A 16,156-nucleotide genomic window follows, 5' to 3' on the forward strand; every position below is an offset into this window, starting at 1 on the left:
CAGAAAGGATGCCTATCCATTACCCAGGATAGAAGAAACCACAAAGGGATTAAGGTACCTAACTGCAAAAGTAGATCCCCCAAGCCCCCTGATCAGCTGCCCCCTCACCCTGTAGATGCCTGCGTGTGTGGGCACGTGCCCAGGCACCCGAGTCCTGACCTCAGAGCCTGCGGCCTGACAGATCCCCAAACTGGGCCTCAGCTGCTTGGCCTTTGCAGACAATTGGGTCCCCCCAAAACACAGCCAAGGTGGGGTGCTGCCTCCCCCCTTGCACTCACTAGCCCAGTGGTTGGAGCAGTCACCTCCATGTGGGGTGCCTGGGGTCAAGCCACTGCTCCAAATGAGGCCACAAGGTGACGTCCAATCTCCCACCTCCCTGCTGTGTGCCCGGAGCCCTGGGCCAGCGTCTCCTCCACATTTGTTGGGAGAAATCAGGGGATGACATAGCTCAGTCTCCTCACTCCCAGAGCAGGTTCACAGCTGGGCCTCCCAACTGGAGCTAGATAAGGGCAGAGCTCCTTGGGCAGGCCAGGCTTAGTGCATGCCCTCCCCATGGCATTTCCAAGGGGTCGCTCAACAGGCTGGCCTCCAGGGAGCTGGGTGGCAGCAGGAGGGCACCTACACTTAGGCCCAGGGAGGGGGAGATCCACAAAGGGGGCTCAGGTGTTGTCAGGCTGCACTTAAGTGCCCATCGGTGCACTGGGGGGCAGGGGGAGGGTATGTAACCCACACACCTTCTGGGTGTGGAGTTCTGGCCCAGCTAGTGGCACTGAGCCCACTTAGAAGGTGGGGGGGGGGCGGAAATGAGTCTGCTCTACAGCCTTAGCTAAGAGCCAGTTGGCTTTTAGCTCATACACTAAGCTCCCAAGGTCCCAGGTTCCATCCCGGACAAGCCCCCACGTGTAATGGTGACAGACCCCGGTCGTCAGCAGGCGGGATCGAACCTGGGACCTGTGGAGCTTAGTGTATGGCTCTTAACTAAGGCTGTAGCGCAGACTTACTTTACCTCTCTGTCTCTAAGTGGTCTCAGTGTCACTAGAGCGGACAGAACACCACACCCAGAAGGTGTGGGGGTTACAGGTAAATACAGGCAGGGACGAGGTGCTCAGATACTGCAGGGATGGGGGAGTCCTAGAAATAGTGAGTGAATGGGGTTTGTTGTGACTTCTTGACTGTGCCTGGAGGCCCCCCCTCAGCTGTGGAGGGGACATTTAACGAGGGTTGCTGATTGTTCCCACTAGTCTGCTGCCTCCCGCCATCCCAGCCTGCTGCCTCCTTGTCGCGGGCTGAGAGATACAGTACTGGCCTGGTCTGCCGGGGCTCTCCTGAGCGCCTTGGCTCTGACCTCTGCTTCCTTCCTTTCAGTCGTAGTCCTCAAAGGCTTGCAGCAGGACAGCAAGTCCTAGGTCCGCTGCCTGGCTTCTCAGACCATCCTGATCCTAGATGCCTTCAGGGACCAACCCCCCTCCGGCTGCAACCTACAGACCTTCGCCCGCAGGATCAGAAGGATGTGTGCTAGGTAGAGCCCAGTCACTGGAGCTGCCGGCTGCCCCCGCTCCGCTAAAAGCCAGCCTCCCTCCTTTGGGGCTTCGTGAGCCTGCCTGAGCAGGGCTCTTCCCACCACTCTGGCTTCTTCCCCATCGGCCGCCTGCCCCGCTGTGTGCAATCCCTCCTCGTACAGAGCAGCCCCAATCCTCAATTTCATTTTGATGCATTTATTTTATGAAGATAGCGCAAGGAACAGACACATCCATTGGAAAAAAACATGTACAGCATGAGGCTTAAATAACCCCATTTACAGTAATACAGCGAGGTATAAAATCTATACACACCTTGTCCTATACACAGACCGTGCCGCTGGGTCCCACAACCCAGACAGAGAGAAAAGCCTCAGCAAGCATTGACATCTCTAAAACCATCTCAGGGCAAGAAAAGGCACCTGCTGTTTGCAACACTTGTACAGTATAGACACAGGGTGAGCGTGAGACTCAGTGACCAGTGTTAGGTCTGCTCCATCTCTACTGTCTGAGGTTCCATACACAGCTGTTCACCCTCAAAATGCAGGGTGGGGGTAAGGTTGCTATCCCATCACCAAAAGAAAGAACCTCAATGTAAAGCAGTGCTCCTTTCTGTGCTTGGGGTGGGGGAGAAATCACGCAGATGACTACACCAAAGGCCAGGCATCATCCCAGGGTAAAGCAGGGCTGTAGTGGAAGGTGGAGGAGCCCCTGGACGAACAGGGTGAGGCCTGGGACAATGCAGCTAAGAGTTGCAGGGCTGGGCACCAGAAGAATCTCCTGGTGGAACTTTGGGGCATGGCAGGGAGGGGTGGAAGGATCCCTGCTCTGGGTCAGTCCCAGTGCCAATGGCCCACTGCCTTTGCAGAGGCACGAGGCCACCGATGAAGGCCGTTTGTCCTACTCCCCTGGGTCTCGCAACCCAGCTTCCCCAGGAGAGAAGCTTTGCCCAGGAATGTTAAAGGAAGCAACTTTGTTGTTAAGGGTGAGAAGGGAAGGGGAGACACTGACCATGTGATGGCACCAGTCAGCTCAGAGAGAAACCTGACCCTTGTGCTCTTTGGGGGAATCGTACCTGAAACGGGGGTCAGCGGGCGGCATGATGGGAATGCGGTCGGCAGTGCGAGGGGGTGGAAGGGCTGATTGTAAAGGACCAGGAAGGAAGCAGGGTCCTGGGAGAGGGTCAGTGCCAGGCCATCCCGTTGCTCATGAGACTCCACCTTCCAAATAGTATGGCCCCAGGTCTGTAACCCTTTCGCTGGGGAGCACTGACAAGTGAAGGCCCCTGCCCCAGGCACCCGTCCCTGCCCAACATAAGGGCTGCAGAATGGAGCCCCCAGCAGGGGGGTTACTACTGTGTCCTGAGGAGCATGAGGGATGGGACCTGTCGGAACCACAGGTTCCCCCCAGGCTTTGGGGGCTAAAGGAGTCGGCTTCTGAACTGGACACTGTGCCCTGTCACCAGTGATTAGTGGGAACGGGGCTAGCACTCTGACTCTATGGTGCTAACAGCTAATTGGGGGCCTGAAAGGGGTGAGCCGTGGGGTGCTAGACCTTAGTCAGCCCTGCCCCTGCAGCGCACATGGTAGCAGATGGGACAGAGTGAGTCCCAGCTCCAGGAGGGTACCGCAGCCAGCGCTGTGAACGGAGCTGCATGGCCCGTACGGCCGGGAGAGGACAAGGGTGGAGCATTTTGGGGGGGGGGGGGGGAGGTGGGGAGAGTCTGGCAGGAGTCTAGAGAGAAAGCAGAGGAAATAACTCGCGGTTGCTGCACTCAGTTGTCTCCACTGTCAGTTAGGGCCTGGGCCTGGCACCCCTGGAGAGCTCTGCATGAGCAGGGGCTGCACCGACAGCAAGTAAGGGAACAGGGCCCCTGGGTGCCACGCTAGGGGTACATGCAGTGCCCTGCAGTGTAAACAAAAAGGAAAGTCATTCCAGGCAGCTCAGACTTTAACTTGCATCATCTCCCCACTGGTCAATTTCACCATCCGTCTGCAGGAGGCGCCATTGCTGCAGTGGCCTTGAGGGCTACCTGCGCTGACCTGTCCCTCCCATTGAAGGCCAGTGGAGCCACTCCCTGAATTCAAACCCCCTTCACGTGCAGTGCATAGGGGAAGGCAGCCAATGGCCTGTCAAGTCTTGGATGGTTTCAGGGCCAGACAGGGGGATGGAGAGAGAGGAGGTGGGAGCAGGGTGGGGAGAGGTTGGTGGTCAGATGCAGATGCCATTTGTAAGGGTGTAGGTTACGCATCCATAAATGAGTGTGTGTCTATGGGCCTGACTCTCGCGGCCCCACAGACACTGCAGTGACAGGTCAGGATCAGAATCAGGCATCCACGTTGGGCTCCTTTCAGCCTCTGAGTTACTGGGCTACAGCCCCCCTCCCTCCCCACCCCCGGGTGCTGGTGCCAACACCAAGGAGACTCGTGGGGGTGAATTTATCTCCTGAGCCCTGGCTGTCCTGCCCTGTTATCTGCTTCCCAGAATAGACACATCCAATTAAACTCTCCCAGCTCACACACGGTCACCGTTACTGTCACCCACTGCCCCTGCATGGAGGCATTTGTTCCCCATCTCCCCACCTTACATGGTAACATCAGGATGACTGTACCCAAAGGGACCTCTTGATTTGTACTGTCTTTTGCCTGTGCTGCTGCCTGAAAGCACAATCACGAGCAGGCAGATTTTGAAGACAAGGAACAAAATATGACTCTTTAGTTCTTCCAAGAGGCTAACACGCCCAGCTACCAAGGACAGCAGGGGTACATCAGGGGGTGTGCTTTGAGTTACTGGCCCCCAGAAGGGGTGCAGCATATATAGTTTAGGGGAATGTGCTTCCTCGTTGATTGTACATTACAAAGCTGCCCCTTATTCCCATGATTAAGTGGCATTGTGCTTTCAGCTGGGGCTGTTCCAGGATTTGCTCCCTGGTTAAGAGGAAGGATAGTTTTGTGGCTAAAAATCCAGGGAGCAGATCCTCAGCTGGTGTAAACCATCCTCGCTCCATCCATGAAGCTGTGACCATTTTCACCAGCTGAGAATCTGACCCGAGGGCCTTTGGATTCAGAAAGAAATGGACATTAATCCGGCGGCTGGGAAAGAGTCCCTGTTAGGGGCCATTTCAGCCAAACACAAGCTGTATACAACATGAGCTTAGGGGAAACGCCATACCCCTGCTCTCACATGGGTCCTGAATATGATGCCACAGGAGGCTCTTGTTAAATTAGGGTTAAGTGCAGCCAGATCATGGTAAAATCGGTCACTGCATGGTTCCAGACAAGGAGCCATTCCCAGGTGGCCACAGCCAGCGTCAGGACCAGGAGGGTCATGGGGGCGCATATCGATTTCACTTTAAATCTCAGAGGGCCCCACTTCCCAGGTCCTCAGCTTCAGCCGAATCAGCGTCAGGCTACGTCAGTGCTTTCAAGAACAGGCAGCCGGGGGGTTGGCCCGGGCCCTTCTGGGCTCGCGGCAGGGTTATTGTGGGTTCGAGAGGCATTCCGATGTCCGCCTAGCCCACGCTGGCTCAGGGTGGCATTCAGACTCCTCTTGACAACCTGCAGACAGGGTCCCCATGTAAGAGTCAGGGTCATGATTTTCAAGAGTGGCTAGTTGTTTCAGGGGCCCAGCCCATGACCCCTTAAAGAGAAAGCCCTGAGCACCCCCTGGCTGGAGGTCAGGCCCCTGTCAAGTGTCAAGTTGGGCCCTCCAACAATCAGAGGCCCTTTTTCAAAGGCTAAGGGGGGCATTTTTCAAGCAGAGCAAGGTGCGGTATGTCACACTGCAATGCTAAGGCAGGACAAGCCCCCAGGGCCCGAGCGGCTCAGCAACGCAGGTGTCAGCAGACTGTGCGTTTCCAGGACAAATTCAAGTTTCAAAATCATTAAAAAAAAAAAAAAAAAAGGCTCAGACCGTGAGGTAGCTTAACCAAAAGAACCCCCCATATGACACCCCCTCCAATGAAAAAAGACCGCACGTGCACACACAACTACAGTACAACACGGCCCCCGCCTGCTCTCCCTGCCACACAGGGAGAGGAGCCGGCAGGGGCACCTCAGGGGAAGGGCTTTGCCCAGCACATGGGAGCTGACAGTGGACACACGCCAGGTGCTCTGAACTGGATCATCTGATGCCGGCTGGCTGGGCGCCAGCCATGGCCTCGGGACAACTTAGGAGGAAATTTCCATCTTTCAACCTGCTTGTTCCTATTGACCTCCTGTAGGGTTTCGCTGGCCGGGAACGCCACGAGATGCAATCGCTTGGTGCGAGACAGAGGCCCAGCCCCCATGAGCGCTCAGTCTTGCGACGTGCTGCGGGTCACTGGAGTGGCGTTGCCTGGGATTAGCCCCGAGGGAAAGAACCGGGGAATCCCAAGAGGTGGCCACTGGGCTACATGCAGGTGAAATCTTCCCTTCTCATGCAGCGACCCCCACTGAGCGCGTGATCCAAACTCCATGGAGGTCAATGGAAGACTTTCGGCTGGCTTCGGATCAGGCTCTTAAAGAGCAGATGAAGCCCCATTAAAGCAGAGACACCCCTGCCCTGGCTGCCTCCTGCCCCCAGAGCCAGTCACACCTGCCAGGGCAGAGCGGATGTCAAGTGTTACCCCATGAGAGCAGTTGCATTCAACAGCCGCTGTGCCAAGCAGAGACTCAGACATCCTCCTCCAGGGTACAGGCCACCCACCCACACCCCAGTGATATGAGTGGCAACTCAGAGCCCCTAGCTCCCATCCTCTTCATTTCAGACAATTCACGTTTGCTTGTCCCTCTTGTTGCCAAATGGGAAAAAAGTCCATCTTTTCTCTCCCAGCCAGTTTAATCCTGTTCCATGGGGTGGGATCTTGGATATAACCCACTCTCTCGGTAGCTGGAACGCATCACTTTAACCTGCATTCCCCTCCCCCATGGCATCGGCAGAGCCTGGGGACGCTTCTCCTTTCGTTGGGGGCAGGAGTGGGAGAATGACGGGTGGTTGTCATGCGTAGCTGAGCAAACCAAGTCACTGTGTTTGGATCCCCCAGAGCCAGCACCCTGGCAGGACTTCCAAGCTCCCCATACTGGTCAGTAGCCCGATGCTCAGAGGCATGATGCAAATGAACACATTTTCCCACCTCAGAAACACTGCTTTGTTTCCACAGAGCAGCAGCGATTGGAGGCAATTTTTACTTTGTCCAGCAGGGGGCGATCAATCACAGTTTTTGTAGGGTTTGCTACTGCAAGACAGGGCAGCTGGATTATCAAAAGGCAAAACAAATAAATAAAGAGGCTGCTGATGTTTAGAAAGTGGAAACATTTCCCATTCCGTTTATAAGTTTGAAAGGAGGTCAAATCTGGGGTAAGAACCCCTTGGTGTTGTCCTTCGAGCTGCCGTGTAGAAGGACACCAGGGGAAATCACCTGTTAACCAAGGATACTGACGCTCTTGGATCCCAGAGAACACACAATCCACTGCTGATGGGGTTAGCTGAAAAGCCAACACTTCACCGCCCCCAGCACATCAACGGGAATCAATCCGTATAACCAGACTCCAACCGCCGCTTCCTACATGACGTGCAGAGCGACACAAGAAACGCACCCGGGGAAAACGGCCAGGCTGCTGCGGTTCCCTCAGGTCCGATTCGCGGCAAGTTCTGCACCCCCAGGGCGTTAAGCAGCAGCGAGAAGCTGGCTGACGAAGGGTGCGACTGCACTGGGCGTTGGCTGCGTGGGACTGGGACACCTTAGCCAGTCCTTAGGGGAGGGAGTGAAGGTAGCGAAAGACCCCAGTGAAAGTGAGTCCATGTGCTCTGGGGAATGCAGCGCTGTGGGGTGCCCACGTGGCTCTGGCAGCTGCAGGCACTTGGCTGCGGATGCCCCGGAGGAAGGGGGGCACCCAAGCATGGCAGGAGATGGTGGCGAGAGACCTTACGGAATTTTGACCTTTATAAAACCCAAATCTGGGGTGACCTTGGTGATTTAGTGTCTCGTGCCAGACTGGCAGTGCAGGTGGGTGGCAAGCAGAGCATGGGCAGGCCATGGGCAACCCCTCATTGCCCCCCCCAGCTCTGCTAATGCACCTCAAGTCTCATGTGGGCCCCTCCCGCTACCCCCGTCCTCCCCTTCATCCAGCTCCATTCTAGCCCTGCCCCGCTCCCTGCTGCAGATCCCATCCAGAGCGCCCCATGCCCTCTGCCTTTGCCAACGCACCTCTCTCCTGCCCATATAACCACCCCCTGCCCGCCCTTCCACTACTCTAATCCCAGACCTCTCCCGAGCCAGGCCCCACAGGCCGGCAGGCAGGGAACTGCCCCAAGCAAACCTAAACCCCTCCTGTGAGATGGTGTGGAGAGCTTAGCCCTTTTCCCAGAATTAAAGCCTTTCCCGGCTATTAAAAATCCCCAGGTCCCAATCCGTTCTCAAGGGTGCTTAAAACATTCTTTAAAACCCCACTATAAAAGCTTCGATCCCTTCCCGCAGCAGCTGGGAATGAGCTAGTCCCACGCACAGCAGAGATGGCACCAAGCCGGGTGTCCAAATGGGCAGTGAGGGGACCACAGGGAACAGCGAACAGACCAGTGCGGAATTAAGGCTCAGTCAGGTCAAGGGGTACCCAGAGTGAACAGATCCAGAAATTCCGCTTTTCCTTGGAGACACCCACAGGGATTATCCCCATGTGCCAGCTTCCTTCTCTCCACCCCCGGGGCAGAAGGGGGGGCATCCTGGCTCAGAACGAGGTGGGTCAGATGCAGAGGTCGACAATTGCCAGGCAGCATGGGGATTTGGTCAGGAGACCCAGCGATGGAGCTGCTGCCGGAGCCCCTTGCAAGGAGCCCCAGTGCAGTGCCGGGACTCGGAAGCCGTCTTTGGGAGCGGGTCATTCCCCAGCGGTGCTCCATGCACCCTGCTGGTGCTAGGCTGGGGTCGGCAGCACACAAGCCCTCTCCGTATTTCGGTACCGGCCGGCAGATCCCAGCTCTGCTGAACGACGAAGTGTGGAGAGGGGCCTGCAGCTGCTTGCAGAAGGAATGAGACCCCAGGCACCCAGGAGGTGCAGAGGCCAGCAGCAGGATGCAGGTGGCAGGATCCCTCTCGCACATCCAGGCTCTGGGGCTGCTGAACGGGCTGCGGGACAGACTGGAATGATCCCGTTGAGTCTCTCAGCTTGGGGTCCTCCCTGTGGCTGGCAAGGCCATGTCCCAAAGCACTGCCCTGGTCAGCAGAAAGCCCTATGCATCATGGAAACCCAGCGTGGGGCTGGACGGGAACGACGCCCCCTAGCCGTGGGAGCTCGCAGTTCACAAAGCCCCAGCTGAGACACCGTCACCCCAGAGTCCTGGAAACTGGAGCACACACAGGCCAGGCCGCTCCCAGCTCTTCACAGCCAGGGAGAGGGGCTGGGGCCTGGGCCCGCCAGGGAGCCTGACAGTCGCCCTGGCTCCGGCCTTTCCAGTGCCTAGGTTGGGCCGTTCAGCAATCTTCTCCTGCTCCAGAGCTTCACTGTCAGGTCGCTGGGGAAGGAAGAGAGAGAGGAAGTGAGGCCGGGGGCTGCCCCCGCCCCAGCTGGGAGAGGCAGCACAGCGAGTACAATCAGCTACGGGCCACGCCCTGCCCCCAACTCCCCCACCCCCAAATGCATCACGCTGCAGCCCAGGAGAGCAAGGCCGCTGTGCCCCAGGCGGGCGGGCACCGGCGCAAGGAGGGAGCAGATGCGCCCAGCTGCCCGCCAGCGGGATAATCCCCCAGAGCGCCAGTAACGGGGCACTCTGCCAGAGCGCAGGCTCAGCCAGTGGCACCTCACTGGCAGTGGCCAGTGACGCAGTGGGGGGTGGGGATGGGGCAGGGATCCCCCCAGCAGTGGCCCAGGAGGAGCAGTAGTCAGATGGGCAAACCCCATGCAGCACCGAGCTGGCCGCTGGATCCAATCACCTGGGGGGGGGGGGGGGGGGGGGCAAGAGGCAGTCTCCTCTTGCAAAGAGCTCTACATGGGGGGAAAATCCAAAAGAATCTCATACCGTTAAGAAGCAGCTGAGACCAGAGCGGAGAGAGAAGAGACAGAGAGAGAAAAAAGGAGAGAGAGCCAGAGAGAGCAGGAGAGAGCCAGAGAGAGCAGGAGGAGGGTCAAGGCAGGCTAGTGGCACGCCCCTTTATGGCAAGGACGCGGCGAGGAAGGCAGGGGGTGAGCCCAGGCACGTAAGTCCATAGCTTTACCCGGCAGTCACTGCGGCACAGAGAGAAACAGAGGGGGGAAGAGAGGAAGAGAAAGGAAAGGAGAAAAGGGACATGGTCGGAAAAGAGGAGATCAGAGACCGTGCCAGAGACATTGTGAGCCCGGGGACCCTCTCTGGGGGCCAGGGCTGTGCACAGGGGCCGGGGAGCGGAAGGAGGGGGCGGTGGTGCTCTCATTGGAGATGCACAAGGTGCCCTCGAGGAGGAGCTGGTGCCCGGCTGGCAGGAAGCCCGTTCTCTGCACTGAGGGTGGCAGGGCCAGCAGCACCATGTCTGGCTAGTCCCGGCACATCGAAGGAGCTGGCAAGAGCATCCCAAAAGCATGGCGGGGCAGGACCAGCGCTTGGCATAACTGGATGGGGCAGAAGAGCCTCACTGTGGGGCGACCTAACAACGGCTGAGAGATGGAGGAGACGAGAGGCTAGATGGGGAGGGGTTGGGGGCCCTGCAGCCGACTGCTGCCCCACACCAAACCGCCTGCAGCCCGGCTCCGGCGCTGTTCCCATCCATCGCTCCCAGTGCCATTCCAGGCCCTGCCACATGGGGGGAGCAACAGTGGATTTGGAGAGCTCCTGAGGCTCTGCTGCACCGGGGTGAGTTGGGGGTCAGACCTCCCTGCCCCCCGCCGCAGGGGCCTAGCCCTGCCCACCGCCCTCACCTGGAAGCAGTGAATATGTGCTTGGAATTGGTGCAGATGGCATTGATGGGGCTGTCGTGGCCCTTGATCTCCCCAACAGGTGTGAAGTTCTCCACGTTCCAGACCTTCACCACGCCCCCGCGGCAGGCGCTCAGCAGCATGGGGCGGCCGGGGACGAAGGCCAGGGCGCAGACCCAGTCCTTGTGCGCGTTGGGGATTTGCTGGCAGGCACAGAGACAGGGCAGAGCCAGTGAGGGCCCTGGGGCCAACAGAACACGATCCACACTGCCAGCCGGGGCCATCAAGACTCAAACCGCCCCCTGAGCTCCAGGGCAGGGTCAGGCCAGCAGCCAGAGCCAGATGCTGGGTTTGCAGCTGGCTGCTGGCTCTGTAATGGGCTGATGCAAACCCCCCACATCTGTACCGTGGCTGAGAGCTGGAATTTTTAAGCTCCGCTCGATTTCTCATCAAGCAGCAGCCGAGGATTTGAATTCAAGACAACCGGACTCTGGTGAGCTACAGAAGCAGCTCAGCAGGAGAGAAGAGGGCTCCGCCCCAGGACATAAGAACATAAGAAAGGCCGTCCTGGGTCAGACCAAAGGTCCATCTAGCCCAGTATCTGTCTACCGACAGTGGCCAATGCCAGGTGCCCCAGAGGGAGTGAACCTAACAGGCAATGATCAAGTGATCTCTCTTCTGCCATCCATCTCCATCCTCTGACGAACAGAGGCTAGGGACACCATTCTTACCCATCCTGGCTAATAGCCATTTATGGACTTAGCCACCATGAATTTATCCAGTCCCCTTTTAAACATTGTTATAGTCCTAGCCTTCACAACCTCCTCAGGTAAGGAGTTCCACAAGTTGACTGTGCGCTGCGTGAAGAAGAACTTCCTTTTATTTGTTTTAAACCTGCTGCCTATTAATTTCATTTGGTGACCCCTAGTTCTTGTATTATGGGAATAAGTAAATAACTTTTCCTTATCCACTTTCTCAACATCACTCATGATTTTATATACCTCTATCATGTCCCCCCTTAGTCTTCTCTTTTCCAAACTGAAAAGTCCTAGCCTCTTTAATCTTTCCTCATATGGGACCCTCTCTAAACCCTTAATCATTTTAGTTGCTCTTTTCTGAACCTTTTCTAGTGCTAGAATATCTTTTTTGAGGTGAGGAGACCACATCTGTACACAGTATTCGAGATGTGGGCGTACCATGGATTTATATAAGGGCAATAATATATTCTCAGTCTTATTCTCTATCCCCTTTTTAATGATTCCTAACATCCTGTTTGCTTTTTTGACCGCCTCTGCACACTGCGTGGACATCTTTAGAGAACTATCCACGATGACGCCAAGATCTTTTTCCTGACTCGTTGTAGCTAAATTAGCCCCCATCATGTTGTATGTATAGTTGGGGTTATTTTTTCCAATGTGCATTACTTTACATTTATCCACATTAAATTTCATTTGCCATTTTGCTGCCCAATCACTTAGTTTTGTGAGATCTTTTTGAAGTTCTTCACAATCTGCTTTGGTCTTAACTATCTTGAGTAGTTTAGTATCATCTGCAAACTTTGCCACCTCACTGTTTACCCCTTTCTCCAGATCATTTATGAATAAATTGAATAGGATTGGTCCTAGGACTGACCCTTGGGGAACACCACTAGTTACCCCTCTCCATTCTGAGAATTTACCATTAATTCCTACCCTTTGTTCCCTGTCCTTTAACCAGTTCTCAATCCATGAAAGGACCTTCCCTTTTATCCCATGACAGCTTAATTTACGTAAGAGCCTTTGGTGAGGGACCTTGTCAAAGGCTTTCTGGAAATCTAAGTACACTATGTCCACCGGATCCCCCTTGTCCACATGTTTGTTGACCCCTTCAAAGAACTCTAATAGATTAGTAAGACACGATTTCCTTTTACAGAAACCATGTTGACTATTGCTCAAGAGTTTATGTTTTTCTATGTGTCTGACAATTTTGTTCTTTACTATTGTTTCAACTAATTTGCCCGGTACCGACGTTAGACTTACCGGTCTGTAATTGCCGGGATCACCCCTAGAGCCCTTTTTAAATATTGGCGTTACATTAGCTAACTTCCAGTCATTGGGTACCGAAGCCGATTTAAAGGACAGGTTACAAACCTTAGTTAATAGTTCCGCAACTTCACATTTGAGTTCTTTCAGAACTCTTGGGTGAATGCCATCTGGTCCCGGTGACTTGTTAATGTTGAGTTTATCAATTCATTCCAAAACCTCCTCTAGTGATACTTCAATCTGTGACAGTTCCTCAGATTTGTCACCTACAAAAGCCAGCTCAGGTTTGGGAATCTCCCTAACATCCTCAGCCGTGAAGACTGAAGCAAAGAATCCATTTAGTTTCTCCGCAATGACTTTATCATCTTTAAGCGCTCCTTTTGTATTTTCATCGTCAAGGGGCCCCACTGGTTGTTTAGCAGGCTTCCTGCTTCTGATGTACTTAAAAAACATTTTATTACCACCTTTGGAGTTTTTGGCTAGCCGTTCTTCAAACTCCTCTTTGGCTTTTCTTATTACACTCTTGCACTTAAGTTGGCAGTGTTTGTGCTCCTTTCTATTTGCCTCACTAGGATTTGACTTCCACTTTTTAAAGGAAGTCTTTTTATCTCTCACTGCTTCTTTTATGAGACAATGGCTCATTGGGATTGGCCAGGGGATCTCCAAGCTCCGATCAATCCAAGCTGTGCTGGCAACCCGGATACGAGACACACAAGATGGGGGAGAGAATCTCTTTGATTGGACCAATTTCTGTGTGTGTGTGTGGGGGGGGGGGAGGGACAAGTCTGCAAACTCAGCTCTTCTTCCAGGGTGGGGCTTGAAAGCTTGTCCCTTCCACGCACAGGAGCTGGTCCAATAAAAGAGATTCCCCCCCACCCCCATCTCTCTAATTATTTGTCTGCCATCAATCCTCAGCGCTCCAGTGGGAAGAAAAATGAGCATTAGCCTCATTTCATAGGGGAGAGACTGTGGGGGAGGGTCACACAGCCACAAATGGTGACTAGCTCTGGGCAGCTCCATTTTGGGGGACACCCCGACCACCCCATTTTCAGAGGGGTGGAGCCCCCACTGCTCCCCTCGACTCCCACAGTGCCCAGCTCCTCTGAACAACCCGGCCCTGGGCGGGCACACAGTAGGTTCTCCAAAACAGAGCCTCCCCGCCCCCCCACCAAAAAATAAAAATAAAAAAAAATCAATGGAGGTCTCTGAAATGTTAGCCAAGTCTCATGGCAGAGCCAGACCTCCTGCCTCCCAGCACCGGCCTGCACGCCCCCTTCAGCTGCTGCTCTATCCCAGACCCACCGGAGGCCGTCCCCGCACTGCTGCGCGCCACCACTGACCTGGAGAGCCAGGCACTGCGGCCTATGGGGCCCGGAGACCAGACAGCCACACTCACCGGGGTCAGAAATAGGGACAACGCCGAGCGCTATCTACCCCCAGACCAACCTGTCCCCCTTCCCCATAGGCCACTGAGCCCTTTAACCGCAGCAGGTGGGGCCCAGCCCTATAGAACTGGCTACCGTGCATTGCCCACGGCTGTAAACTGCCTTCGGGACCCACCCTGCCAGCCACTGTCGTTTGCAACCCCCGGGGCTCTTCCATTGCCTGGAGGCCCCATGTGCAACGTAGGGATGGGGTCCCTGTGTCTGCCCTCTGATCCTCTGCCCCCAGGACGGCGGGAGCACGCTCCAGACTGGACAGTGACTCTCCAGCAGGTTCTAAGTCCTCGCTCCAGACCCTGGCACTGGCCCTTGAAATGGCACGCTGCGGGTCTAGCCCATCTCTCTGCCCCCCGCCCAGCAGCAGGGCCTTCCTGCTCGTCCCCCTCCGTACCTGGAGGAGCTCCTGCTGCTCCAGGTCCCACTTCTTGATCCCGTTGTCCCTGGAGCCGCTGAAGAGCACGTCGCCCTGGATGGCCAGACACTCGATGCCATCGTAGTGTGGGGGCTCGAAGTTATGGGTGGGGCCGACGTTCCCCACCACGCTGTCCGCAATCTCAAACATCTGCAAGGCAACAGCCCGGAGGGCAGCTGCTGTGAACCCCGGTGGCAAAGGAGACCAGTCGCTCTCAGGTCATTAGGCCAGCAACAGCCCTTTCAGCAAGGCGGGTATGGCGAGAGCGTCCGACCACACAGCTACCACTGGGATGCTGAGCCACGGCCCAGTGAAATGAGACAGGGATGGATTGGCAGCGGCAGGGTTCTGCCTGCTTACGCCACGCTGGGATCCTTGGGCAGAGGCCATGTGGGGACACAATGGCTCAGCACTAGGGCTGAGATACAGGTCGCGGGTTCGAACCTCGCCCGGCTCAGCTGGGACTGGAAATCTCCGCCTCCTCCAATGGTTTGGTGGCCAACGTGCGGGCACAGCTCAGCGTCCGGCTGGCAGGGGGCCACGTTGCAAAGACAAAATAGCCTCCTTGGCAGCAGGTTCAGCAGAGGCCACGGAGGGCAGGAGGAGGTGGGTTCCACCTTCCACGCAGGAGGCGTCAGGAGGAAGCGGGGGGTGCGGAGGGGAGGCCTGGGCCGGGCACCTGGAATTCTGGTCTCCACGGCTGCCGAGCTGCCCAGCACTTTGAGACATGGCAGCTCCTCCATCATTTCCCGGATCTGGGTTCCAGGACGCTCTTAGGGGCAGTGCACAGACCCTGCTCCCCGTGACCCACAGACACACCTGGCAGGTGTGGGGACAGGAACGCTGGCCAGCTGCAAAGCCACCAGGTCCTTCAGGCCACGAGCGCTGGGGGGCTCATGGCATTTCTCAGACCCTGGTGGCATTTGCAAATGTGCTCAGTACTGGCCTCCCTCTGCGCCCGCTGCGATCAACAGAACGGCTCCTTCCCGCCCCCCATGGGAGCAGAGTTAGGCCGACGCTGGGCGCTCTGGACAACCCCACCCAGCGCGTCCCCTCCTCGCCAGGCCTTTGGTGGACAGCGAGCCCCTGTAGCTGGCACCTACAGGAGAGCGGCTATGCATGGGGGTGGGGAGGGCTGGCACAAGCAGCAGTTCCTGGGCTCAAAGGCCCCTTGTGCTGCCTGTGAGCGGGAGGGAGGGAGGGAGGGTCCCAGGGTACCTTGACGTAGTGATCCTTGGAGCCGGTGACGACCAGGTCAGGGTTGCTCACGGTCTGGTTCACAGTGAGACACATCACAGGCCCGATGTGGCCGGTCAGCTTCCCGATAGGCTGCAACCTACAAGCAGGAGCCCGGGGCCTCAGGGTGTGGGGTGCGCTCAGCAGGAGGCGCTCTTCGCTGGCCCAGTCTCCAAGGCTCCCAGCAGGGACCCTCCCAGCCCCAGGCCCCTCTCCACCATCCCAAGCAGAAGCGGGGACCTCGGGCTCCGGGGCGCAGAGCACGGAGCAATCTCGGGGATACCACATCCCTCAGCACCATGGGCCGTGATTGTGGCCTTGGGCTAGGGGCAGGGAGCTGGGCTCAGATGCGGTGTCAGGGGGTGACCGTCTTGTCCACCGATCTCCTAAGGCAGGGGCGGGGAAAGCTACGGCCCGCAGGCTGGATCCAGCCCGTTGGTTAATTTCATCTGACCCGTGGCGCCCTCTCCCACCACCCGCTGCAGGGGAAGCCCCAAGCCTCCGCGCCCCCCTGGCAGGCAAGTGGCCCGTGATTGATTTTTTCTGTGGGTCAATGGCCAGTGACAGAGAAAAGGTTCCCCACCCCTGCCCTAAGGGCTGCAGCTGGGAGAGGAGCACTGGGTCCTGCTTTCAGCCACCCTTGGGCGTGATCAGCAGCTGCTGGGGC

General features: G+C 56.7%; 1 protein-coding gene across 1 annotated transcript in view; it reads right to left on the minus strand.

Moving 5' to 3' along the window:
- Positions 1-8,950: 8,950 nt before the first annotated feature.
- The window catches only part of LOC135877856 (kinesin-like protein KIF21B), a 41,874-nt gene continuing 34,668 nt past the window's right edge, over positions 8,951-16,156 (minus strand). The window contains exons 32-35 of the mRNA XM_065403387.1: positions 15,472-15,589; positions 14,233-14,403; positions 10,382-10,581; positions 8,951-9,005 (exon numbers count right to left, since the gene is read on the minus strand). Of these exons, the coding sequence (XP_065259459.1) occupies positions 8,951-9,005; positions 10,382-10,581; positions 14,233-14,403; positions 15,472-15,589 (544 nt within the window). The remainder of the gene's footprint in view (positions 9,006-10,381; positions 10,582-14,232; positions 14,404-15,471; positions 15,590-16,156) is intronic.

This window comes from Emys orbicularis, chromosome 4, assembly GCF_028017835.1.
Source record: "Emys orbicularis isolate rEmyOrb1 chromosome 4, rEmyOrb1.hap1, whole genome shotgun sequence".
NCBI classification, from domain to species: Eukaryota; Metazoa; Chordata; order Testudines; family Emydidae; genus Emys; species Emys orbicularis.